This window comes from Podarcis vaucheri (genome assembly GCF_965113315.1).
Source record: "Podarcis vaucheri genome assembly, chromosome: 13".
NCBI classification, from domain to species: domain Eukaryota; kingdom Metazoa; phylum Chordata; class Lepidosauria; order Squamata; family Lacertidae; genus Podarcis; species Podarcis vaucheri.
Window position 1 is genome coordinate 24,729,926 of NC_138751.1, and position 26,106 is coordinate 24,756,031.

At 41.4% G+C, this 26,106-nt stretch overlaps 2 protein-coding genes across 6 annotated transcripts in view; both read right to left on the minus strand.

Moving 5' to 3' along the window:
• Nucleotides 1-85: 85 nt before the first annotated feature.
• On the minus strand, nt 86-15,216 carry LOC309517307 (uncharacterized protein). 4 transcript variants are annotated; one of them, XM_082196449.1, is made up of 8 exons: nt 14,592-15,216; nt 13,426-13,491; nt 9,002-9,292; nt 6,460-6,543; nt 5,435-5,501; nt 4,807-4,862; nt 3,263-3,294; nt 86-2,760 (listed from the first exon to the last, which is right to left on the minus strand). In XM_082196449.1, the coding sequence occupies exons 1-8, from the start codon at nt 14,707-14,709 to the stop codon at nt 2,689-2,691; spliced, it is 786 nt and encodes a 261-aa protein (XP_082052575.1). In that variant the 5' UTR covers nt 14,710-15,216; the 3' UTR covers nt 86-2,688. The 4 variants fall into 4 exon arrangements, 2 of the variants coding, with proteins under 2 accessions (XP_082052575.1, XP_082052576.1); XM_082196450.1 differs by lacking the exon at nt 5,435-5,501; XR_014213176.1 differs by having other exon boundaries at nt 2,680-2,760; nt 3,263-4,862.
• Nucleotides 15,217-18,566: 3,350 nt separating this feature from the next.
• The window catches only part of LOC309517308 (uncharacterized protein), a 38,385-nt gene continuing 30,845 nt past the window's right edge, over nt 18,567-26,106 (minus strand). The window contains exons 2-7 of one of the 2 annotated variants that reach the window (XM_082196452.1): nt 24,837-24,902; nt 23,780-24,070; nt 22,444-22,461; nt 20,226-20,516; nt 18,777-19,082; nt 18,567-18,671 (exon numbers count right to left, since the gene is read on the minus strand). In XM_082196452.1, coding sequence (XP_082052578.1) covers nt 18,955-19,082; nt 20,226-20,516; nt 22,444-22,461; nt 23,780-24,070; nt 24,837-24,902 — 794 coding nt within the window. In that variant the 3' untranslated portion in view covers nt 18,567-18,671; nt 18,777-18,954. The remainder of the gene's footprint in view (nt 18,672-18,776; nt 19,083-20,225; nt 20,517-22,443; nt 22,462-23,779; nt 24,071-24,836; nt 24,903-26,106) is intronic. The other variant, XM_082196451.1, reaches the window with a different exon arrangement.

The window sequence follows — 26,106 nt, forward strand, 5'->3', positions numbered from 1 at the left end:
AAGTCTATTAGAATCCAAAATCCCCTTGTGGACCTCACTGACAGAAGCCCTGACTGCAAAAAAGAAAAACATGAAAGGAGACTGGGCCACATATAGAATGTTGTTAGAAGAAAACAATAATAAACTCAATTTTTTTTTTAAGAAATAAGGATATATTTGATGGACTGTTTACAATATTTTCAAATAAATGAGAGATTAAGTATGGTTAGAAAGAAAGTATTCGAGAATGCAACATCTAAATTTGAAAAAGAATTAATATAATCAAGGATGTACAATATTCTTCTCCAGTGGGAGGTAAAAGAGGAAGAAGTGAAAGGGGTAATAGTAAGGTGGGCCCAGGACCTTGGCTACAATATTACCAATTGGAGAAACTATGGAAGAAAGATATTAAGTTTACGGTGTGCTATAATCTCAGAGAAAACATCATGAAAATGCAATATAGATGGCACCTTACCCTAGCCAAATTGGCTAAAATGTATAAAAAGAGATCAGAACTTTACTGGAGGTGTAAAAAAGGTACAGGTTCTTATATGCATATGTGGTGGGAATGCACGGTAATTAGAGAATTCTGGGATTCCATTTATAATGAATTAAAAAAAACTACTCAGGTTCTCATTCTCAAAAAAACCAGAGGCCTTCCTTTTAGGGATAATGTCATCAGAAATAAAAAATAATGGTAGACCATGTACATAACAACCGCAGCCAAGATTCTGGTGGCAATGAAATGGAAAAGTGAAAAGATTCCTACAGTAACTGAATAGCGGGTCCAAATGATAGAATATTTACAGTTGGCCATGATGACAGGGAGTGTCAGAGGATATCTGACATGGAAGATACACAATGAATGGAAAATATTTAAAGATTACTTGAAAAATTGTTGTAACAATAAAAATCTCCTGGCAGACCTTGATTGATTCTTGTAAGACGAAGGTGACAAATAATCAAATACTCTGGATAAGAATTAGGAAGACAAAATAATAGTATGATGCTGTGTGTAAAATAACCAAAATAAGTGACAGTACAATGGGTTTAATCGGAAGTCAATTTTATTTTCTCTTAATTTTTAATTTTTTCTTCTTTTCTTCTTTCTGTTCTGTAAATTAGTTATTGATAAAATTAGTGATTAGTGATGCAGATAATGTATAGTTGTGTTCAGTAATATATTAGGGTGTGATGTGGGATGTTATGTAATTTTAATGTTGTTTGTCAAATAAAAAAAAATGGCAGCAGGATTTCAATTATACATTATCAAACCCATCATGGATTAAATAGAAAGGGGAATCTGCACTGGACAGGAGAAGGCGGAGAACCTCCATGAGAGAAGTTGTTACAGTAAGTGCCACACTTTCAATATTTGAAGGGGGGGGAGGTGCTGGTACTGCAAACCCTGGAGTTCCCCCAGAAAAACTGCTTGTTCCTCAACTCTGAACTCATACTGTGTTATGAGTCAATTCCTATTGTTGCGTGGTGTTCAGGTCTCTACAGTACTATGTGCACATGAAGTATAGATAGGAAGCCCAGTTTCATTCATATTCATGCTGGAGGAAATTCCACTATGTTCAGTGAGACTGAGTCATGCCCAAACTGGCAAGCATAAGTTACCCCTATTCCTGAACTGGCAGTTGATTGTGGGCCCAAGTTCTGTGAATTAGGCCCTGAGTCACATGATCATGCTAGATTGCATTTGGAATAAATGTATGCCCCTCCTTGCCCCATCGTGTCCCTGCCACCCCCTTTTTAGACTTACACTGGCTTATGTTTCACCAGTGGGAATTCATGCTCATATCTCCAGCTCAGCCAGCACAGGGAACTTAACCAGCATTGCCCTGGCTCAGCCCTGGGAAAATCTAACAACAACAAATTTATATGCCACCCATCTGACTGAGTTACTCCAGCCACTCTGGGTGGCTTCCAACAAATTAAAACACAACACGACATCAAACATTTAAAATTTCCCTATACAGGGCTACCTTCAAATGTCTTCTAAAAGTCAGATAGTTGTTTATTTCCTTGACATCCGATTGGAGGGTGTTGCACAGGGCAGGTGCAACTGCCTAGAAGGCTCTCTAAACTCTCTTATCCGGACAGATCCTGGGTTTTGACCACACTGCTAATTTGGAATATAGGATAATCTCCAACATTCTCATGTGTGAAGGAGAGATTGATTACTTCATCTTCGTATCTAACAAACCAATAGGCATATTACACTTGCCATGATTTCTATGCTTTCTATGGTACCCATATTTATAGGCCTAGGATGTCAGCAAGCAGAATTCCCAGGTATTTCTATTGTGTTGAACAAACAAGTGTACCATAATTAACACAACAGAATGAACATCACTTTTGTCGTTCCATCTACCTGTGGTTACATCATTTAACATTTGACATTACCAATGAAATTGCAATCAGACACAACCATGAGGATATGGTAGAATTTGAAGGTTACCAGTAAGTGCATATAACAGTAGGAAAACACATAAAGGATCCTTGCATGGTTAGAGGCAGGAAAGAGTAAATAAAATAATAAACAGAAAATTGGATGAAAGTCTTCTCAGATCTTCTGGGGGCTGTAAAGCTTCCAAATTCCTCCAGTTCTAGCACTTTCAAACTTCTTCCATATTATCAATTCCCATAAATTGTCATGCATTGTGAGGATGCTGCATCGGCATGTGAAATGTTGGCGGTGTCTCAGGCAGGTTGCATGTACAATGGAGTAACAGATGCATAGGTTGTTGTTTCTGTATTTCGGGGTGGTGGTCGCTTGGAAATTGGAAAAAAAATAGTTACCTACTGATATTGGGCTTTTTGGCAGAAGTAATTTGGGGTCAATTGTTGTTATGGCAAGAAAAAACTGTTCACCTATCTGGAATATATTTGTAGTTTTACACAGTATCCCAGGGTTCTTGGTACATAAGTGGACCCAGAGGGGGTATGAGTGGGGCAGGCTACAATAGTCCACTTCCTTGGGTAATATCAGGCCAATGCAGAGCTTGTCTGAGGCTCACAGAGGAAGTTTTGTTAGAATAAAGTTCTTGGCACAACAGTGTAAGTCCCGCAGGCCCCTGGAGCCCCCCCCCCCAGCCAGCTTAGCCCTCCGAGTCCTGGGGCAAGTGTACTGGACAGCCTCCTACCCCTGAACAGTCCTGGGTTCAGGGGTAGGAGGCTGTCTGCTATAGTTTATAAACTAGTCAAAGTCAGAATTGAATATGGTCTACTGTACCAAGACAGATCACCTCAGATTTGGCTGAGACATTTTACTCACCACTGTTTGATGGAGTCCCGTAAGTGTGGCATCTGAAGACAAATTCACAGTTAGTCTAGTCGCACAGTACAACTTCAAGGATGTGTATAAGTATGTGTACTTATGTTTATTGTGTACAATTGTAACATGTATTAGCCTTTTAGGAGTGGTTCATCCCTGATCACCAGACTCTTTCTTGAAGCTATCATTTGCTTCAAATACACCAATGCCCACACAGCTCCTCAAGGACCATTGTCATCACTGACACCTCCTGTCAGTCCTACTAGTATTGAGCTTCTCCAGGAAAAGGTGTCTGAGAATCAGTCAGCACTGACATAAACATACCTCACAGGCCCCATTCACTCACCAAAGTGCCAATTTGCTTTCTCAGTTTGCTTTTCCAGAGCAGAAACACCTCTCGTTTGCTATGTCAAGACTGGTTTCTGTCCTGCTCTTCAAAAGGAAGAGGCAGGGTGTGTGTAGCTTCTTGGATCAATGTCTCAGCCCACACTAAGCCATACAATTCATCTGCTGTACCTTTACTCTTGTTTGCCTGGGTATCACCCAGGTCTATGCGTTAATGGGTTTGGCAGAAACAGAAAGTTTGAGTTCTTCATTCAACAGCAAGGGTCAGGAGTGGAAAGGCATGTAGGCTGGGTCTGATGAGAGTTATAATCCATCAGTGTCTGGGTGGTTGTGCTATCCTGAGAATGCATCTGACTAAGAGGTCAGGGAGGGCAACAGAAACAGTTGTATACTATAGGCCTTCAAAAATAGCTCTCTGGAAATGAGTAACACATTCAAATTCAGCGGTTCTGGTAAAGCTACATTGAGAGAAGCCTTCTGAAATGGCTATGTGGGCGTCACTGTTTGTTGAATGCATCATGTGGGTTAGGAACCACAGTGAGAGCATTCTCTCCCACAGCCCACAACTTCTATTTATAAGCCTATTCTACCAAATAATGTATTACAATTTTTGTAGGTAAGCATGAACCAGAAGCTTCACTGAGTTAGAAATAACTGCAGAAAAATCTAGTTTCTCCTGGAGACACAAGGGTTTGCATCTCAGGTCATTGGAATGCAGCTACATAACAAAATAAAACCACTGTACCTTCCATTAGGTTTGGAGAGTGAAAGGATTTTTAAAAACTTAATTAAATTTGTGGTTTTCATGTTCCAGAACATAATATTTGTATCCTAAAACTAAATTCTGCCTTTCACACAGAAACCTCCAAAGGGATTGTATAGCAATACTAAAAAGTAACACCTGAATTCAAAGTTCTTAATCCTTCATTTTAGATATTTCAAACACATTTTACAGTCACGTGATTAGCTGAAGAGCATAACTGTCTTCCTAGTTTTTCAGCAGAAACATGTATATACTCGTTTTTAGAGCATTTCCCCACAGTCACAAAGTCTGCAAACTTAACTATTCAGACCAAAAAATATAAAGCTGCTAAACATTCTGCAGATCCTCTGATTGGGTGCTAGACTTGTGGCATGATTCATGATGCAACTGTGGTTTTCATGACCCTCAGTCCAAAGGGAGAAAAGAATTATCTTACACTGAACTTCTTCAGAGGCCAGGTTTCTGCTATTGTCCTTGACTGCAGTTTCTTCCCTAAGAAAAACAAGAGACAAATGCATTTGTGATGCTACATATTTACTGGTTCTGTAGGCAGAAAGCCTTTTCTGAGAAGGATGAGATCTGCCTTCCTTCACACAACCATGAATGATACAAAATGCAGGAGATCTGAATTTTAAAACTTGGTTTAGTCACATGAAGCTTTAAATCTGATAAGAGCAGAAGCTTCAGTATAAATGTTTAGGCAACAGCAGAAGGCTCTTCTTAGTTCATTCATGTATTTTCTTCCCCTGTACCATGTCTCTGATCTAAATCCGTCTGCTATTTGTCCAACAGTGGCAGTGGGGAGATGCAGGGACCTTGCCGGAAAACAGCTTAGGAGAAAGTGTAAAAAACAAGAAACAAAAATCCCCACACATTCTCAACAATAGGGCTGAACAAAGAACATAGTGCATGAAAAAATATTGTTTTGCTATGTTAACAATGACCTTGTTTTTGGAGTGCTTGAAATAAATTCCTGCCTTCTTTCTTTCTATGCTGCTTTGAGCATAATTTTTTTGTGGAAAAGCGGCATACAAATAAAGCGAATGAAGAAATGAAAATCTTACACATAATCAAAAGGAATGTGCTCAGTGTTGACTCTGTCCTGCCTTGAAGATAGCTGACGACACAGCACTAAAACAAAAAAAGAAGAGAGGCAAAGAAGCTGTCATAAATTAGGTACAGTGGTGCCCCGCAAGACGAAATTAATTCGTTCCGCAATTTTTGTCGTCTAGCGAATTTTTCGTCTTGCGAAGCACGAAATCCCATAGGAATGCATTGAAAATCAATTAATGTGTTCCTATGGTCAAAAAAAGTCCAAACAAAGCCAAATTTGGTACAACAACAGTTTATTAACTGCTCTTTAAAGTCACACATACTGTAAAGAGCAGTTCAAAAATTTAAGGGAAAATAAATTAACTTTATAAACAAAACATGTCTTTGTTTTTAGTCAAAGAAAAAAAGTCGCGAGACGTTTTCGTCTTGCGAAGCAAGCCCATAGGGGAAATTCGTCTTGCGAGGCAAATCGCGAACGGAAAAAACTTTCGTCTAGCGAGTTTTTTGTATTGCGAGGCATTCGTCTTGCGGGGCACCACTGTATTTCAAAGGCGGAATTGTCATCTGGATGTAATTTCCAAAAGGCGGTGTTTGGTGGGGGGGGCGTTTATGAAAAGAAAAGAAAAGCTCGACAACTTCAGGGGTGGTTTTGGGTTTTTACTTTTTGTAATATGGCAACCCTATCACAAAATTGGAAGGAGGGGGCAGTTTCATGAAGGAGGAGTGGCAGTTGAAGCCACTCCTCTAAATGCACACTCCTCTAAATGGATACAATTTCCCCTAACAGAATTCAGTTTTGTACTTTCTTTTTGCTAACATATACATGTTTGTGCACAATTTCTCCCATACCTGTGCATGTGTGTGCACACACACATATATGCATACACATAGAAAGTAAAGACATTTCTGGTTGGAGACTTGCATTGCAAGTGTGTGTTTTGAAGGAAAGCTGAGTTTCAGTTCAAATGTTGTTCCTACTTGAAAAATCAACCCTTTTCGTGGTAGATTATCATTGCTTCAGGTTACCAGCACTCACCTTTCTTGACCAAAAGGTAGATCAAAAGTACCAACACCAGAATGGTAACACCCACAACTCCATATATAATTTTCTGATTTGACCCTGTCAAAAAAGAAGAGCAACCTGAATTAGATCAAAGAAGAATGAGCACTCACACTTTACATTGTGGGTGCCCTTTGCGGGATCGCGCACGGTGCTACAGTTCCCAGGGAACATACTGGCAAACGGGGGCTGGCCTGCCTCTCATCATTATTAATTGGAGGTTAATGTCCAGCCTCAGTAATCAAGTTTCTTGTTGGGAGTTGAGGCCAGTCCCATTTATATATAGGGGGTGAAGCCGAAAGTAGCCAGGCAGTTGGCCCAGGAGATTCTCCCACCCTCCCCTCTCTTTGTTTAATGCTTTCTTGTTTGCAGGTTAACTTTTTCTTACTGTTTAGTGGGTGCTGCTATGGTCTTTGATTGGTTGCTGTTGAAGGATTGGGAATAAATTTTCCTGCATTGGCAGGTTTTGTCTTCCCTATAGCAATTCGTCACAACTTTGGCAGTTATGGCCTTGGGTGGAATCCTTTAGTCTTATTTTCCCTATGGGGGGGGTGATCCCAGGGTTCCCTCTTAAAGGGGTTATATAATGGGTGTCACTGACTATACACTGAAAGGTCATCAGTGAACTACATGTGGGGATATGGGCTGGGATGCTTGTGTACACATACATCTTGCAGTGCACCCCCATATCACATTTACCCTGATGTGCCCCAGTTCCCCTGGCTGGGGGGTGGGCTGGGAGGTATACACGCCCAAGGCCTAAGCCAAGGTCTTCTTACATTCGGAAGTTTAATAAAGTTGTGGCCTAATTTTAATTCCATAACACATTGTGAGAGTCTTTGTTCCTTTCCTATGACTCTTGGGGGCTGGGGCTGTTGTGGCCTGGTCACGCAAAAAAGAGTCTTCATTTGGTTTCCCTCACAAAGCCAAAATTGGCCCCACCTAAATCAGGCTGGGATTGCCATATGTCCTGAAAATTCCAGATATGCAAGGAAATCAGATGCCTAAAAAGGCATCCTGGGGGAATTTTTGAATTTTAAGGGATGTCTGGATTTTCCTGTACGTGTGGCAACCAGGGTTTTTTTTTGGGGGGGGTCTGCCCCCCGAGCAGCAGAAGAAATGTCCCCCATTACGTGGGAGACCCAAAGGGTGCTTGTGCCCCCTGACTCCCCACATGCAGTAGTACCAACTGAGGAGTAGGAGGATGGTGGAAAATAAATATGACTTGGTTATCCTGACCTCATCTTCCTCCCCCCGTGTGTTTTTTGGAGCAAGGCTAGGGTGTCAGGAATTTTACTTTTTGAAATATGGCAAGCCTAAATCAGGTATTACTCGTCCCTCATGTTTTTGAATAAATAAACTATTTATCCATTTTCCTCTGTACAGTGGTACCTCGGGTTACATACGCTTCAGGTTACAGACTCCGCTAACCCAGAAATAGTACCTCGGGTTAAGAACTTTGTTCAGGATGAGAACAGAAATCGTGCTCCAGCAGCATGGCGGCAGCAGGAGGCCCATTAGCTAAAGTGATGCTTCAGGTTAAGAACAGTTTCAGGTTAAGAACGGACCTCCAGAACGAATTAAGTTCCTAACCCGAGGTACCACTGTATAGCCAACCGGCTTGATTGGCAATCATTGGCCTTTGTCAAAAATGGAGAAAAATTCAGACATTGACATCAAGAGTGCTATCAAAGTTTCTACAGTGACAAAAATATTCTATTATTGTGGTCTCAGGGTATTAACGATCTCTGACAGGAAATGATAAAAAATATTTTCTTTTCATGATTGTGCTTGAGTAAATTGCATTATTTTGTTTCTGTGTTAAGATTTAAAATGGCATACTAAAACAATCAAACAAATAAACAAATAAATAAGTAAATATTTTTACTCAGTAATGCTGCTTATGTACCATTGGAATATAATGTATATATTAATGTGCATCATTACAATTTGAACTAAATTGTTTCATCTGAACTAAAAATCACTGGTTATGACTAAGAGCCATTCATTTCACTGGGCCTACTCAAAGTATGACTTAGCTGGATGGAAGAACACATGTAACCTTTCATGCACTCTTTAGAAAAAACATGATGTGCCAAAAGAAATGAAACAGGATGGATTTAGGCTGATCTAAGCCCCATCCCTAGAGGCTAGACATATAAATCATGAATGTTTTTGATAAGCTGCCGAATAGCAATACCTATTTTTTAATAGGCCATTAAACAGTGTCCCTGGAGAAGTGCTATCATCTCCATGCTATTGGTCAGATTCTCCAACACTGGTTGCATAGGTGCAAAACAGACCTATTTTCATTTAGATAAATATATGAATGTGCTCCCGGGAAGTCTGAACATGCTCTGTGGCTATGATTAACTGTTGTGGTAGGGGCATAGAAATGGACTGTGCTGAAATATGGCATGGCTGGCTAGCTGGAACTCTAAACAGGACTGTCCCACCATGGAACATTCTCTTGCAGGTCCCTTGCAGGTTCCTAGTCTGATCATTTCTACAATCTTACCTGACTGGAGAATCAGATCCTGAGCAACACTGAGGGCAGAAGTCTTCTCTTGGTTCTTTGCATCCTTCTGCTGGTAACCACAGGAATATTGACCAGTATTCTTCGGCAATGCATTTACGATGTATCGTGCATTTTGAGATGTTGCTTTCTTGAATGAAATAGGAGCCCCATCTTTACAGAAAAAGAATCTGGTCACCATGACCTCTGATGGAGCCGTACAGAGTACTGCAATAATTTCCCCTTCAGGAACCAAAGTTGCGTTCAAGAATAAATCAGGAGCAGGAAGTTCACCTAGAGAACAAACGGAAGAAATAAATAAAGAGCATAAGTGAATGCAATGGACCAAATCAGATTGCTTCATCACCATTATTTTGTCTTGCTTTTTAGCACTTTTTTCATAATTGTGTCTTGTATACTGCCTTTAATTATTTCTTTTTGGGGAAAGTGGCATGTCAGTGCTCTATTCTGTTTTTGTTTTTGTTTTTTAATTTAAAGCATTTAATGCCGCCTCAATTTTCATTTAGAAATTTGGGGTTGTAAACTCTCAATTTAATTATTTAAAAGGTATAGAAGATCAATAATTAGGTGAGCAAAAAGATCCAAGATGGCGACTGAGACAGCAGCCTAGTCAGAGCTCCTGCCTTCAGTTAAGCTTTTAAGTAGTTTTTAGCCATTTCCTGATTCTACTCTCACATTTTTAACATCTTAACGGCTGCCTTATCGCCTCTTCTTGTTTTTAGTTTATTGTTGTATTGTTTTACTGCTCAACCTGACTTACCCCAACAATGGACGGCCGATGAAGCCTGCCTCTGTGACTGACCTGCAGTTTTGTCTACTGGCTAAAATTTTGGACTAACACATTGCTGCAAAGACTCGACTACAGCTTGGTAGAACTCTGCTAACTTTACTGGAATGGCTGCCAGAAGGGGAAAATGAGGCAGGAATAGCCCAAACAGCATAATTGGGACTCCTCTAAAATCCTCTAAAGCAGAGAAGCAGCTGAAAATCGACACCTTCATCCCCAGATTGGAAACCAAACAAATAATAAGTAACGATGTCATGGGAACCCCCTCCCTTTCAGGGAGGCAATGAGACAATCCGACGCAGAGGTTAGGAACAAGAGGGGTTCTCCCTATCCCAAATGCTGGCCTACCCATCTCTTTAGAACAAGTCAGTGGAGGAGCTTGTATTAAACAGATTTCTAACATACACCCCTACCAAGAAATTTGCCTAATGTCTGCAGAAACCATGGTCTTAGTTCTTCAAAGACTGAATGAAATTCTGACTAAATTAGTTAATATAGAGGAAAATTTGGACATGTGCTCCCCCTCCACAAACTCTCAAATGGTTAAAAGGATGACAAGGCACAGCTGCATCATCGATCCAACAACCCGAGTCCCGGATGTAACAAGATCTTGCCAAGTCCTTCAAAAGAATCAGATAATGCTCGAGATTCACCTCAATGTGCACAGATGGGCGAAACACAGGTCAATCATGACATCCCTATCCCAGCTTCTGAACTGCCACTATCAAAATGTAGATCTGGAAAAATTCTACTTTCTGTCCAGCATATGAAATACTATACGTTTACTTATCACTTTTAGCAAACCAGCCCTCCCGTCCCGACTTATGCAGATGAAAAACATCTTATGGCGGACTCACTCCCTTCCCCTTCAAGGATGAAACAGTGAGACAGCTTATCTCTGGCAGAGAATCACAGCCAATGTTGAAAAGTGAAACTAAATTAAATAACAGAAATGCCAGTTGCACGAAGGGGGAGAATAAAACCCTGAGTTTAGAACTACAAGAGCTGAAGAGGAGATTAGTAAGCATAAAGTCTGAAATTTCAACTCTAGACGTAAGGACACTGGAACTGTAAACACAACATTTAAATATGACCAGCAGCTCCCAATCATGAAGAAGGCCATGTGTGCATCTGACTGATCTCTTCCCAAGTGACAGAGATGAAGAGGGGGACACTGACAACCCTGACACACCCATGTTAATAACCTTCAAGGAACCCCATGTCGCCGACAGACAGTTGAAACCACACAATAGTACCCAGGCTACACATGGACTTTTGCCTAATGCCTCCAAAACTCACAATTCAACTGGTGCCCAGATACTCACCGCTAAACAGGAGGACCAGTTTCCCCCACTACCTCTCTGGCAGAACAGGACAAATGAGGTCCCTGCTCAGGAAGTTGGCTCTTTGCTAGTCAAAGATCCCCACTTTGCAGCACATGCCTCCCTAATACTTCCAAAGGCACAGAAAGAACTAATAGCCCCCCAACCATCCCATGAGGGAAAGAGGGACTGACAGCCAACAGGCCAGTATAAGGTCACCCTCCAAACCTGGAATGTAGCCAGATGGGCTGCATCTATCAGGGGTACTTGCTTCACTGATTTTCTATCACAACATCACATCATCTTAATTCAGGAAACCTGGGCCAGGGATGACATATCATTAAATGGATATAATTCATTTACAATCGGAGCTGAACCAGGGAAGAGGCTTGGCAGAGCAAAAGGGGGGTTGGGGACCCTTATCTCTACCAACATTGGCTCTACACCAAGGCCCCTCCCCTCCCTTAAGACACTTGCCATGGCTACTATGCTCCACCTCAATGAGAAGGCTCTACTATTTATAAATGCCTACATGCCCCCAATGTGCCAGAAATCTGATATCAGAACCCAATGGAGTGAGCCGGAAGGATACGTTGCAGACCTCATCCTACAGAACCCTAATGCAGCTCTCTTCTGGAACATCATAAGGCTCTCCCAACCTAACAAACCATTAGTGGCAGAATCCTATATCCCGCCAAGGATTTGGGAGACACGTTTTCAGGAACTCTACAGGGATAGAGCTGATGGGTAAGGCCAAATTCCCCAAAGCATAGCGAACCTCCCAAAGTAGGCCCCAGTAACAACAGGAATTGAGTGGCGGCGGCGCGGCAGCAGCAGGAGGCCCCATTAGCTAAAGTGGCACCTCAGGTTAAGAACAGTTTCAGGTTAAGAACGGACCTCCAAAACGAATTACGTTCTTAACCAGAGGTACCACTGTATTACATAGACATACGAGCCAGGTTTATCCTGGCTATCCTGCAAAAATCCTCAGGACGTACAGAACAACTTAACATCTCCAGGATGAAAACCCAGATGCCAGATACTCAGTTGCCATGATGGATATTCACCGAAGGATGGTTTGTGTCACAAACCAGTCCTAAACTGACAGCCCATATTGCAAGACCTGTCTTCCCTTAAGTTTTGCTTCTTACAGTTGTTTAAACTGCATGTTTTTTATTTGTTTTTTTCTTAGCTTTTATCTGTTTTAATTATCAGTCTTTATTCATCCATTATCAGTGTTTAATCTCATATTTTATTCACATGTTTTATCCTATGCTTGTTTCTTCGTCCTTATTTGCTCTAACAATTATCTGTTTAAATCCTAACCACTATTTTATGTTTTTCTTATGCTGGTCTGTGACCGTAATAAAGTTCATTCGTTCATTCATTCATTCAAGAGCATAAATGAATCCAGAGAGTAAGTGAAAATGTAGTTGCTATGGAGGGTGAACATTTGAATAATCATGTAGAATTAGATTGTTTTATCACCATTAGTTTTGTATTACTGTATTGCTTTTTAGCACAATTTTTCATAATTATTTATTGTATATTGCTTTAAATTATTTCTTTGGGGGGGGGGACTGGCATACAAGTGTTCTACACTGTTTTATTTATTTAAATTTATTTATTTATTTATTTAAAGCATCTTAACACACCTCAATTTTTATTTAGAAATCTGGGTTTGCAGACTCTCAAATTAATTGTTAAAAGGGTATGGAAGATAAATACTTAGGTAAGCAAAATATATCTTATGAGGCAATCCTATGTCAAGTTTCCAATAGGATGATATTTTTAAGGATAAAACAACTTTCTAGCTCCAGCCCACATGAGCTGCTTAAATGAGGATGGGAGGCCCTTCAGAGAGTGGTTTTGCTCTCTAAAGCCCCTCCTGGCCTCATTTAAAAGCAGGCAGTGCAGGATGTAAGAGAAAGCCAGAATAGCTTTAGTAAATGGTCAGAATGTGAGCGAAGGAGGGTTCAGCCAAGCTGAAAGGGGGGGGGAGGTTTGGGCAAGATATGAGGGGATAGGCAAGGGGGTGAGTGAGGGGTAAATGGAGGAGGGGTTAGCCACGTGGAGGGGATGGAGGGCTGGAGGGATTGGTGAGCTGAGAAAGTGTGGGTGGCAGCCTCTAGTACATCCCATATTTTCCAAAAGCTTGATGATGGAACAAAACAGCCCTGACTTTCTTTGATAATGAACATTTAGCATTAAACATGTGGTTCGAGTAGAGGAAGAAACACACACCATTCTCTGCAACACACACTAGCGCACACAGTCTTGCACAGTCTCAAACTCACCTGTAGAAGTGCAAAGCTCTGAATCTTTTTCATCACCCAAACACCAGTGATTTGCAAGCAGAACACCTGCAATAACATCCATGCAATATGTTTATAATATATTTTAACAAGTAAACACAAGGGCAGAGCAGTATTTTAATAATTTTCCAGACTTGCTATTTTGGCTGCAGCCTCTTTGGAGTGGCCTTAGTGTGTTTTCTAGCAATCCCTGGTAGTTTCCAATTATGAAAATAATACATATATAAATGAGAGTCAATGTAATGACATATAATTGCCAAGTTTCCTCTATGTCAGAGCACCTGCTATTCTGCTGCAGGTTTTTTTCTGGGTGCAAAAGGGTGCATGGGGTTGAAAGAGATTAAATAAGCATGTGCGAATGCAGAGCTGAGGAGAAACCAATAAAATTCGCCCTTTGCCATGTGTTTCACACTGTTCCCTCTACTAGCACTTCTTTAATTTGTACATTTACATTATGTTGTGTAACCCAGTCATTCTTAAACTGAAATCCTTTATTCTCTTGCAGATAGTACTAGAAGATGATGATGAAGAAGAAGAAGAAGGGAAAAAAAGAAGTTGGATGTTTTCATGAAATGTCCTCCACAAGTTGAAGAAGAAGACCTTATTTCAGTTTTTTTTTAAAAATGTCTGTTGAAAACAGCTTGGCTTTTCTGCAGTCCTCGGGGGGGGGGGGTCAAAGCTTGACAATCACCCACTCCTGCCCTGCTGTCTACCACCACCAATCACGCTGATCCCCCTCTCACACAGGGACATGTTCCTTCACATGCTCCAGAATTTCCCGGATAAAACATGTCAGTTTCACCATCTCAGCTAAGTCCATTAATTTTAACAACCACTCTTCCATTCTTGTTACAGATGGGTAGCCGTGTTGGTCTGCCATAGTCAAAATAAAAAAAATTCCTTCCTGTAGCACCTTAAAGACCACTGTATCTGAAGAAGTGTGCATGCACACGAAAGCTTATACCAAGAACTAACTTAGTTGGTCTTTAAGGTGCTACAGGAAGGAATTTTTTTATTTATTCCATTCTTGGTAATGATGAATAATTCCATCTTTGACACAAACACACACATTCCTAGGAAAGCTCTGATGGGAATTATGGAGTTTATTTTCCCCAGATCAAGTTGCCCTCCCAGTTTCCCAAACTTACAGAGAACCCAGAAGAGATTCATCAGGGCAGGGCAGGAGTTGGCTTCCCAATCTGATGTTTGTCCCCACCTCTGACTCTCAGCTTCTTCTACTTCTCTCACAGATGAGACGGAAATCATCGCGACTTTTGCAGCATGTATGCTTCTATCCCCTCCCCTGGGGAACACCCCCACATGTGGCTGCAGATACGATTCAAGGATGTATAATTTTACACCATTCCTTCTGGTGAACTATTCAACATATCTGTGACCCTCAGGCACATTCAAGATAATATTTGATGGTCAGAAAGGCAGTTTTTCATCCGTTATCCTATTTCCCCCCACCAGAAGGTGCTGTGAAAATGTGTAGAATAATTCACATGATAGAGAGAAGATTCAGACATTAATTGTGGTGAAAATATTGTTATTGGGAAATAAATAGGAAATCCCCACCTCCTCGAGAACAGTATTCCCTCAAGATAAAGTGAATGGGGTTGCATACCAGCAGCCCATGCCCAAGATAGATCTAAAGCAGTGGTGTCCAAACTTTTTTCAAAGAGGGCCAGATTTGATGAAGTGAAGGGCCGTGAGGACCAACCAAAGGGCCAACCATAGTTGCTGACCTTTTTTAGGATTGAAGTTGTTGAGGTTTTTTAATGATTTTACCCCACAGGGGCTGGATTAAACCAACCGGTGGGCCGGATTAGGGCCCCGAAACAGACTTTGGACATGCCTAAGCTAAAGAATGTACACACCCATGCACACAAACCACCCTCAAGGTAACATGGCCTATAAAAAAGGGAGAGTGCCTGGGCTGCATTGTGAGACCTGGTGGGCCACTTTTATGCCACAGGGCCTTGATCCCTAGTTCAGCAGTTTCTGATGTTGGAGTGGAACGAGTTTTGTGAGGCAACTGATCCTGGTCCTTCCTGCTGTCTGGCTACAAGTTTCATCTTATTATGTTATATCTCAGGTGTGAAGGATTCAGCCATTCTATTAGTATCCCCATGGAAAGGGGCTCCAGCTTCCTTGGAGATGTGGAAGTGGTAATTTCTGTGAGCCTTTAGACTGGTTTAGGAAGATTATTTCTCTGACTTGAAGAACTGCAACAATTTCCAAATTAATCTGAGAGAAGCTCATCAAAATTTACTCATATCAAATTATTGTTCCATTGTTGTGTTTCCTCCCCCCCCCCCCGACTTTTCTTTATGGAAATTCAGTATAAAGAATCTCATGACAGGAAAAGAATACAACATTTTTTGAGGGGGGGGATTGGCTCTTTATATGACAGGGTCTCCAGGTAACTCGAATATCTAGTGGGTGGATTGTTTCTTTTGGTCAAAGCACTATGGCAAGATCTGTTAGATCAGGAGTTTTCGATGCAACGGTTCTTTTGTTAAGCCAGCTGATTCCCGACTCATCTGGGCTCAGCCAGCATTAAGTCCCCAACCCTGGCTCAGTCAAAGGTGCAACTTGCTCAACCCAGTTCAACCAGGGCTCTGCCTGCTCAACGAAAGCTAGCTGAGACAAGGCTGCTGTAACTTCCTAAAATGAGCATCCCGGTGGCATGACATGAGCAAGACCAAGAAGGGAGAGTTTAGGCTTGATTATAAACCCATTCAGCTAGATCATGTGACCTGGCAATCTGGCATAAGCACGCTTTTAATGGGTTGTTTTCGTCTGGCAGGCTTAAGTAGAGCAGCAGCTCTGCTTCTAAAATGAGCCTCGAATGTGGTAAAACTTCATGCCGCTTTAACTTTGGTTTGCTTTACTATAACTTTTTGTGCAAAGGTTTGCTTCCTAATATGATACCCACTTCTACAGATACAGGAACCTCATGAGAGGCAATGGTGTACTTGGAAAAACAGAACTGCAAAAATTAAACATAGCCATTAAGCCAAACTATTAGAAATACATTCATAAAAACCTCAAAGGAAGGAAGTGTATTCATCAAAATAGATGTTAGGCTGAACCAGTGTAGTAAAAGAGTCTACAATAAATCTAAGTGCTATTTTGGGGCTTCACTGCTTTTCCTTTCCCTCCTTTTACTGCTCTTTTAATATTTTAGCTTATTACTCAAGTTCACCTTTCACAGCTGTAACAACAAGAGCCTTTCTCATGAGAGAGTCCATGTCAGCAAACATCACTAGAACAACAGAATATTCTGAAAGTGATCAAAACATTTAATAAACATTATTGTATCATAGTTCCACCTCCCTGTCACTGATATGCAAACTAGAGGGCCCATCACCCTGTTTAGCAAGCATCTGAAGTGGCCCTGTCCATATGCCAACATACTGCATAGAGTAAGCCAGGGAAAGCTGTGGCCCTTGAGATGCTGGTGGACTCTATCTCCCATCTGCCTCAGCCAGCATGTATTATGGCAAAGGAAAATGGGAGCTGTAGTCCAACAGCATCTGGATGACCACAGCTTGATACAGAATCTGGGGTCAATCCACAATCCTGGGACACTTCCCAGCTTGCACTTCTTTCCTCAGAAATAGGCACTGCTCATGCAATGTACATGAAAGGAGTAATGACTTCAAGTCTTCCAAGTAAAGGGAGGCTGGGGAGATGGTCTGTAAGGTGTTCCTGTGAGGAGGAGACCTACGAAATTGCTCTTCATTTGGACTGACTACCTCAGCAGCACAGAGATGAGGGGGTGCAAAGCAAGGCATGACAGAGAAAGTACTAAGGACAGGGTTCCTTGCAGGATTCAGTTTGGGGACTCTATTAAAGCAGAGCTGCTTTTTCAACAGTCATGTTAAGACTGAGCCTTAAATAGGAACTTCCCTGTGGCTATTTTGGCCTTCTGTGAGAAGGACCAGTTCCCTTAAATGGACTTTAATGAACATTGACTCTGACAGTGAAGGAGGCTGATCCCCTCAGCATCCTAGAAGAGCAGCACAACCTCATCTGGTTGGCTAGATACCAGCACAAGCACTTCTGCAAGTGCTTCTGATTTGGTATGTACATCTGGGACAGCTTGTTTGGACAATTTGCTCTCCCACCTGGAATCCCTGGTCATAAGATGGTATACAGCATAACAGTGCTTTCACAGTGTTTCACCCATTTTAAAATCTTTGGCTGCTCATTCCCACTTGCTTGTGTCTTGGGAGGACTGAGGTGTGTAATAAGAATGCATTTGTGGATGAGAACTATTGAGGAGCCAGGAGGGAAGTTGCCATAGGCTGGATTGGTTTTACACTGGTGTGGGAAGCCTCCAGTCCATGAGCACAACAAGGCCCATCACGCCTCCTCCTTTGGCTGACCAAATTATGGGAGCCCTCTCCACCCATTCTAGACCTGACATCCTCAGCTTGTTTCTGATTTTAACCTTTCAATATGGTTCTTATTATATGGCTTTATGTACCATTGTTGTAAACCACTCTGATATTTTCATATGAATATCAGTATATAAATATTTTTCTAAATAAATAAAGTCAGGCCTTCAATGTAATAATTGGGAGCTTCACATGAGCCCCCAGTTGTCCCTTTGCTGGAGCAAAGCATGCCTTGCTCAAGGAGAGGGAAGAATTTTCTTCTTTCAGTGAAGCTCTTTGAAGCTGTCTTGTGCTGTTCCTTTGAGTCCTTAGTTTTGGATATTGAAAGGAGTGTCATGAAGTGGCTTGCAAAACGTAGGGTGGACAACCCCCCCTTTCTTTGTGTTTCACATGTTTGGATAACGTCTGAAGGGATTTTAACAGAATTACATCATGTGACAGACAGGTGGGTTGCCCTGGCCATCTATCAAAGTTGACTAATGGGGTTGGACCCCAAAAGGTCCCCACCATGGTTTACCTGCTGAAGATCCCTATATAATTGTTTTCCTATTTGTGTATCTTTTTCTATACTCCTTTACATAGAATGTGGTCTTTGTAAACATAGCACACACCAGGTGGCTAACATATTATAGAAATACGGCACAATTGAAGCAACATAATAGTGAAACAATTTATTTGGCAGAAATACAAATAATATTTTAAAACATAGGCATGTTAAAATAAGCAGCAGATAATATAAATCCCAGCAGATAAAAGGCTATACATTGATGTCCATTAATTAATACTACGTAGACATCTTTGCTGTATTGTTTTCAGTACCTTAGCAAAATACTGAAAACATTATTGTAAGTGAATAGATGGATGAGTTTAGAAGGACAGACAAAGAAGAGTCTGGAGACACCTTTGCTGTATTGCTTCCAGTACCTGCTATAAAAACTTATGGAACCCATGCCATTTATTGGAACCTTAAAGGTCAAAACCAGTACTTGACCTGGGCTTAGTAGAATACTGGAAACATTACTGTAAGTGAATAGATGGATGAGAGAAGGAGGATAGACAAAGAACAGCCTGGAGGCATTTTTCTTTCTTCCAGTGGGATTACCTAGTTTCTATGTCCGACCAAGGAGCAATTACACTTTTCCATGAAACAGGTCATGATTGGCGCTGAGAGCAGGAGAAGAAGCACCAATGAGGAGCGGAGAATCCAAATATAGGGAGATATTGTCTGACCTGGATTGAATAGAAAAAAAATCAGAAAGGTTTTTGTGTCTATTCAGATATGACCAGATACCAGTGGCATAGCGTGGGGGGTGCAGGGGGGGCGGGCCGCACCAGGCGCAACATCTGGGGGTTAGGGTTAGGGGGCGCAAATCCACGGGTTAGGGGGCGCAAATTACTTGCCTTGCCCCGGGTGCTGACAACCCACGCTACGCCACTGCCAGATACAGATAGTTAAATCAGCAGACAGACGTTAACAAGTTCCCTACAGTTTGATGCTTGTTGGAAGAATGTACAAGTGTATCACAGCACTTTTCCTACTCTGTTTATATACTCCTATTGATTCTCTCATATAGGAACATGTTGGCAGCATAGAATGACTGACATAGCAGCTAAACAAAGGTTTGGTTTAGAGATTCACCTGAACCTAGCTTTGTGGTTCAATCTCTTCCACTTAATCTTAATTTGTAGTCAAGGATGGTCCTATTGTTAGCAAAAACCTGGGTTGAGATGACATGGTAAGGGAAATGTTGGCATAGCTGTTTTGCTATGCAGTACTAAAAGGGCATAAGGATTAATGCAACTATGCACACAGCTCAAAATATTTTTATGCCTACAGTGGAAAATTGAGAGGAGTGCATAAAGTATTCCAGCTCATGGGATAAGGATGTACCTATCATTTACCTCCCTCCCTGGAACAGGGAAAACTGGTTACATCTATGCTGATCATTTAGAAATTCTGTGCCTTCAGATGCCATCAAAGCACTCTGGAGGAACTCACTCCCCTTGATCTACAGAAACAATCATCCATACATTTTCCACGATCTATTTGTTCAGAGTTGAGTGTCAAACCTTATGCAACCAAAATGGCACCTTACACACTCAAGGCATGTGCTAGTTGTATGTAAACAGATGAAAAACATTTTTAAAAACACTGTAAGGTTTGAACACTGTAATCTCAAAAGCAGATCAGGGAGGTCTGAACATGTTCTGTGGCTATGAAATACTGATAAATTATTGTGGTGGGGGGATAGAAACCAGATGGATGGAGAATGAAATGGACTATGCTAGAATATGGCATGGCTGGCTAGCTGGAACCCTAAACAGGACTATCCCACCATGCAACATTCCCTTGCAGGTCCCTGACAATCTTACCTGACTGGACAATCAGATTCTGAGCAACACTGAGGGCAGATGTCTTCACTTGGTTCTTTGAATCCTTCTGCTGGTAACCACAAGAATAATGCCCAGCATTCTTCGGCGATGAATAGACTATGTATTGAGTAATTTGGCATATTGCTTTCTCGACTGAAACAAGAGCCCCATCTTTACAGAAGAAAAATCCAGTCACCACAACCTCTGATGGAGCGAAACATAGTGCTGTGATAGTTTCCCCTTCAGGAACCAAAGTTGCATTCAAGAGTAAATCAGGAGCAGGAAGTTCACCTAGAGAATGAACAAACGGAAGAAATAAAGAAAAAGCATAAATGAATGCAGGGACTAGGTGAAAATGCAGTTGCAATGGAGGGTGAACATTTGAGTAATCAATCGGCATTAGATTGCTTTATTACCATTATTTTGTTTACTTTATTGTTTTTAGCACTGGTTTTTTCCCATAATTGTTTGTTGTATACTACCTTTAATTATTTCTTTCTGGGGAAAGTGTTAAGCAAGTGTTCTACTGTTTTATTCATTTAAAGCATTTTAATGCCACCTCAATTTTTATTTAGAAATTTGGGCTTACAGACTCTCAATTTAATTCTTAAAAAGTTATAGAAGATTAATAGTTAGGTGAGCAAAAAGATCCTACGAGGCAATCCTATGTCAAGAACTTTTGCAGAATGCATGTTTCTATCCCCTCCCTCTAGGGCACACCCTCAAATTTGGTGGCAGCTATGACTCAAGAATGTATAATTTTTACACCATTCCTTCTGATGTATTCAATGTATCTCTGACCCTCAGGCACATTCACTTAGAGAATATTTGATTGTCAGAAAGGCAGCTTTTCATCTGTTATCCCATTTAACACCCATCAGAAACCCCTCTGAAAATTAGTAGCTTAGTTCACATGATAGAGAGAAGATTCAGACATTAATCATGGTTGGAAATTCCTTCTAAGGATATAAGTAGGAAACATTTTTCCAGCATAAAATGAGTGGGGCTGCAAACAAGCAGATAATACCTAAGAGGGAGCTAAATCATGTACACTCCCATGCACACAAACCAGCCCCCATGTAGCCTGACCACTCCCAAGGCCTATAAAGACTGCATTGAGAGACCTCATGGGCCAGGTGTATGCCACAGGTTCTCAATCCCTATTCTAGCGATTATATACTCCTATTGATTTTCTCAAATAATATCAATCAATCAATTTCTATGATCTATTTGTGGCTGGTTTCTTTTAATCATTCTTTGCCCAGGCAGGCACATTATGTGACCCATGAGAACAGCAAAATAGTCAGACAGCACATTGATGATGGGATAAAATCAGGCCAAATCTTTATTGACAGCAGCAGGCAGGGCAAGGGTTTGCATGGCATTGGGTCGCAGGATCAGTTTACCATTCCACAATCCCCATGTAGATGGAATGGATCCGCTGGGTTTGGATCTCTTCTGACCTATACGACAGGAGTCAGCAGGTGTTGAATCTTGCAGTGGTGCCAGCCAAGCATGCAAGGTCTCACTGGGGGACCAGGGTGCAGATTCCAACTAGGCAGATACTGAAACGATGCTTGGGGTTGCCATGGTCAGTCCTGTCCTCTTATGGGGCCCACCTCTATACTCTCAAAGAAAAATGACTGTGAGCTCCAGGGGAAGGAGACTTATGTAAGCTTCCTCCCCGCCCCTTCAGCAAGGGTTCATGGGGCAGCTTTTTCCCATGAGCCCATCACACAGAGAAAAGATACTGACCGAAACCTTGCCCAGTATTTTGCTGCAATCTATGGTCCACAGTCCCGCTGGGCAAAGGCGCCCCATGCTTATTGGGCACGGAATGGGGCATAAAGAGGTATGGTGAAAAGCATGCACAAATAGCAGGAAAGCCAGTAAAGAGTGATGCATTTCCCTGACTCTCTGTATAGCCAACTGGCTCTTGATTGATGGCAATCATTTGTCTTTGCAAAAAAGGAGAAAAATTCAGACATTGACAGCAAGAGTGCTATCAAACTTTCCACAGTGGCAAAAAGATTCTATAAATTTGGCATTAGGGTATTAATGATCTCTGATGGGAAATGAGAAAAAAAATGTTTTCTTTTCGTGATTGTGTTTGAGTATAGATTGCATTATTTTGTCTTTCTGTTAAGATTTAAAATGGCATACTAAAACAAACAAAAAGATAAATAAATATTATTACTCATTGATGCTGCTTACTTACCATTGGAAGGACAATTACCTGGGCAGGAAAAAACATGGACAATATCAGAAAAGCATGGCTCATCAACCCATCAAGAAACACAAAGCTCTCATAAATGTGCTCTTATCAAGGCAGTGGTGCCAAACCGAACTGTGGATCAGAACAAAACTCCTGATTGGATCACACACTTCTCTGGATTTTTTAATGTGGTTTTGTCACAAAAGGGGCCCACTTTATATGTATTTTAATATAACGTGTGTATTTTATTTGGAAATGCATTGAAAAGCAATGCTAAAATGCATATTTTGAAGAATGCATACAAAATGAGTACATTAATGTATATATTAAGGTGCATCATAACAATGGGTTTGATTTGAACTAAAAATCAATTGTTATGACTAAGAATCATTCATTTCATTACTCAATGTATAACTGAGCTGGATGGAAGAACATATGTAACCTTTCATGCACTCTTTAGAAAAACATGATGTGCCAAAAGAAATGAAGCAGGATGGATTTAGGCTGATCTAAGCCCCATCCCTAGAGGCTAGACACATAAATCATGAATGTTTTTGATAAGCTGCCTAATAGCAATACCTATTTTTAATAGGCCATTAAACAGTGTCCCTGGAGAAGTGTTGTCATCTCCATGCTATTGGCCAGATTCTCCAACATTGGTTGCATAGGTTCAAAACAGCACCTATTTTCATTTATATGACTATATGAATGTGCTCCAGGGAAGTCTGAACATGCTCTGTGGCTATAACAGTTGTCGTGGGGGCATAGAAACCAAATGGGTGGGAAATTAAATGGACAGTCCTGGAATATGGCATGGCTGGCTAGCTGGAACTCTAAACAGGACTATCCCACCATGCAACATTCTCTTGCAAGTGATGGGAAGTTTTGCTTCTGCACATTTGCTTCTGCACATGAGTCTGGCATACTGCTCTGAGCTGAAACATTCCTTCCTAGATTGTTCGGTTCACATTGAGTTCATGAAACATCATATCCTGACCTGTTCCTAATGCATGGTTGACCACATCTATGGAATACAATAGTTATGCCCTGTTAAGCTTTGCCATATCAATCATTAGTAATTGTTTAATAAGGAGGTTTTCATGCCTGTCTAATTCTGTGTTCCCTTTCCCAACCTTTAATCTATTGATGATTAATGCCTGTATGCAACCCTTGTATTGTATTTGTGTTAACCAATCAGCAACAAGCACATATGTGGCAATGCTGTAATATTCAATAAAAGGGACTCCCTGAGACATGCTCGGTAGATGCCTCCCATATGACACTTGCCACTCGTCTGTCATTCATTTCAACTCTACACTGATCATTTCTACAACCTTACCTGAGTGGAAAACCAGATTCCGAGCAACACTGAGGGCAGATGTCTTCACTTGGTTCTTTGCATTATTTTGCTGATAACCACAGGAGTATTGGCCAGTATTCTTCAGTGATGCATAGACTATGTATTGAGCAGATTGAGATGTTGCTTTCTTGAATGAAATAGGAGCCCCATCTTTACAGAAAAAAAATCTGGTCACCACAACCTCTGATGGAGCCATACAGAGTATTGTGATAATTTCCCCTTCAGGAACCAAAGTTGAATTCAAGAATAAATCAGGAGCAGGAAGTTCACCTAGAGAACAAACGGAAGAAATAAATAAAGAGCATAAATGAATACAGAGAGTATGCGAAAATGTAGCTGCAATGGAGGGTGAGCATTTGAGGAATCATGTGGAATTAGATTGCTTTATCACCTTTGTTTTTGTCTTACTGTATTGCTTTTTAGCACTGTTTCCCCCCATAATTGTTTATTGTATACTGTTTTTAATTATTTCTTTTTGGGGAAAGTGGCATGCCAGTCTTCTACTCTGTTTTATTTATTTAAAATAAAAAAATTCCTTCCAGTAGCACCTTAAAGACCAACTAAGTTAGTTCTTGGTATGAGCTTTTGTGTGCATGCACACTTCTTCAGATATTTATTTAAAACATTTTAATGTCACCTCAATTTTTATTTAGAAATTTGGGGTTGCAAATTCTCAATTTAATTCTTAAAAATGTATAGAAGAAGGAAGGAGGGTTCAGCCTAGCTTAAAGGGGAGGTTTGGGCAAGATATGAGGGGATAGTCAAGGGGGTGAGTGAGGGGTAAATGAAGGAGGGGTTAGCCAGGTGGAGGGGATGGAGGGCTGGTGGGATTGATGAGCTGAGAAAGTGTGGGTGGCAGCTTCTAGTACACCTCATATTTTCTATAAGCTTGATGATGAAACAAAACATCCCTGACCTTCTTTTATAATGAACATTTAGCATTAAACATTTGGAATGAGTAGAGGAACACCCCCTCACCATTCTCTTCAATCCTTCACACACACAAACACACAGACTTGCAGAGTCTCAAACTCACCTGTAGAAGTGCAAAGCTCTGAATCTTTGACATCACCCAAACACCAGTGATTTACAAGCAGAGCACCTGCAATAACATCCATGCATTGTGTTTATAATATGTTTTAACAAGTAAACACAAGGGCAGAGTAATGATTTAATAATTCTCTCAATCTGTTATTTTTTGCTGCAGCCTTTTGGATTGTCTTAAGTGTTTACTAGCAATCCCTGGTAGTCAGATGTGAAGCAACCTGCTCTGGTACCCAGAGCGGTGCTCGTCTCAGGGGGTGTGGCGTGCAGCCCAGGGGTGTGGTGCACCGCCCACAGGGCACAGTGCACCGCCCGTGGGAGGGGCACGGCAAATGGCATGTGCCCTGGGGGTTGCCGCCAATTGGGGGTCTGCTTTTTGTCACACCCCCCCTTTGGAATGGCACCCGGAGTGAGCCCCCCCTTGGAACGCCCCTGCTGGTAGTTTCCAATTATGCAAGCAATACGTATATAAAGGTAAAGGTAAAGGTACCCCTGCCCAAACGGGCCAGTCTTGCCAGACTCTGGGGTTTGTGCGCCCATCTCACATTTATTGGCCGGGGGCCAGCGCTGTCCGGAGACACTTCCGGGTCACGTGGCCAGCGTGACAACGCTGCTCTGGCGAGCCAGAGCCGCACACGGAACGCCGTTTACCTTCCCGCTGGTAAGCGGTACCTATTTATCTACTTGCCCCCGGGGGTGCTTTCGAACTGCTAGGTTGGCAGGCGCTGGGACCGAGCAGCGGGAGCGCACCCCGCCGCGGGGATTCGAACCGCCGACCTTTCGATCGGCAAGCCCTAGGCGCTGAGGCTTTAGCCCACAGCGCCACCCGCGATGAGAGTTAATGTAAAGGCATATAATTGCCAAGATTCCTATATACCAGAGCACCCCCTATTCTGGTGCATTTTTCTTTCTGGGTGCAAAAGGAGTGCATGGTGTGTGAAAGAGATTAAACAAGCATGTGCATTCGCAGAGCTTAGGAGAAACCAATAAAATTGCCCTTTTCCCCATGTGTTTCACACTGTTCCTTCTCCCAACACTTCTTTAATGTGTACATTTACATTATGTTGTATAAGCCAGCCATTCTTAAACTGAAATCCTTTATTCTCTTGCAGTTAGTACTAGAAGACGATAAGAAGAAGAAAAAGAAAAGGAAGTTAGATGTTTTCATGAAATGTCCTCCACAAGTTAAAGAGGAAGACCTAATTTTGGTTTATTTTTTAAAATGTCTGTTGGAAACAGCTTGGCTTTTCTGCAGTCCTCAG

Coding starts and splice junctions, on each gene's coding strand:
- LOC309517307 (XM_082196449.1), bottom strand. CDS start 14,709: ATGATTTCCGTCTCATCTGTGAGAGAAGTAGAAGAAGCTGAGAGTCAG. Junction 5,502..6,459: donor CTACCTTTTGGTCAAGAAAG/GTGAGTGCTGGT, acceptor TTTTTGTTTTAG/TGCTGTGTCGTCAGCTATCT. Junction 4,863..5,434: donor CACATTCCTTTTGATTATGT/GTAAGATTTTCA, acceptor TGTTTTTCTTAG/GGAAGAAACTGCAGTCAAGG.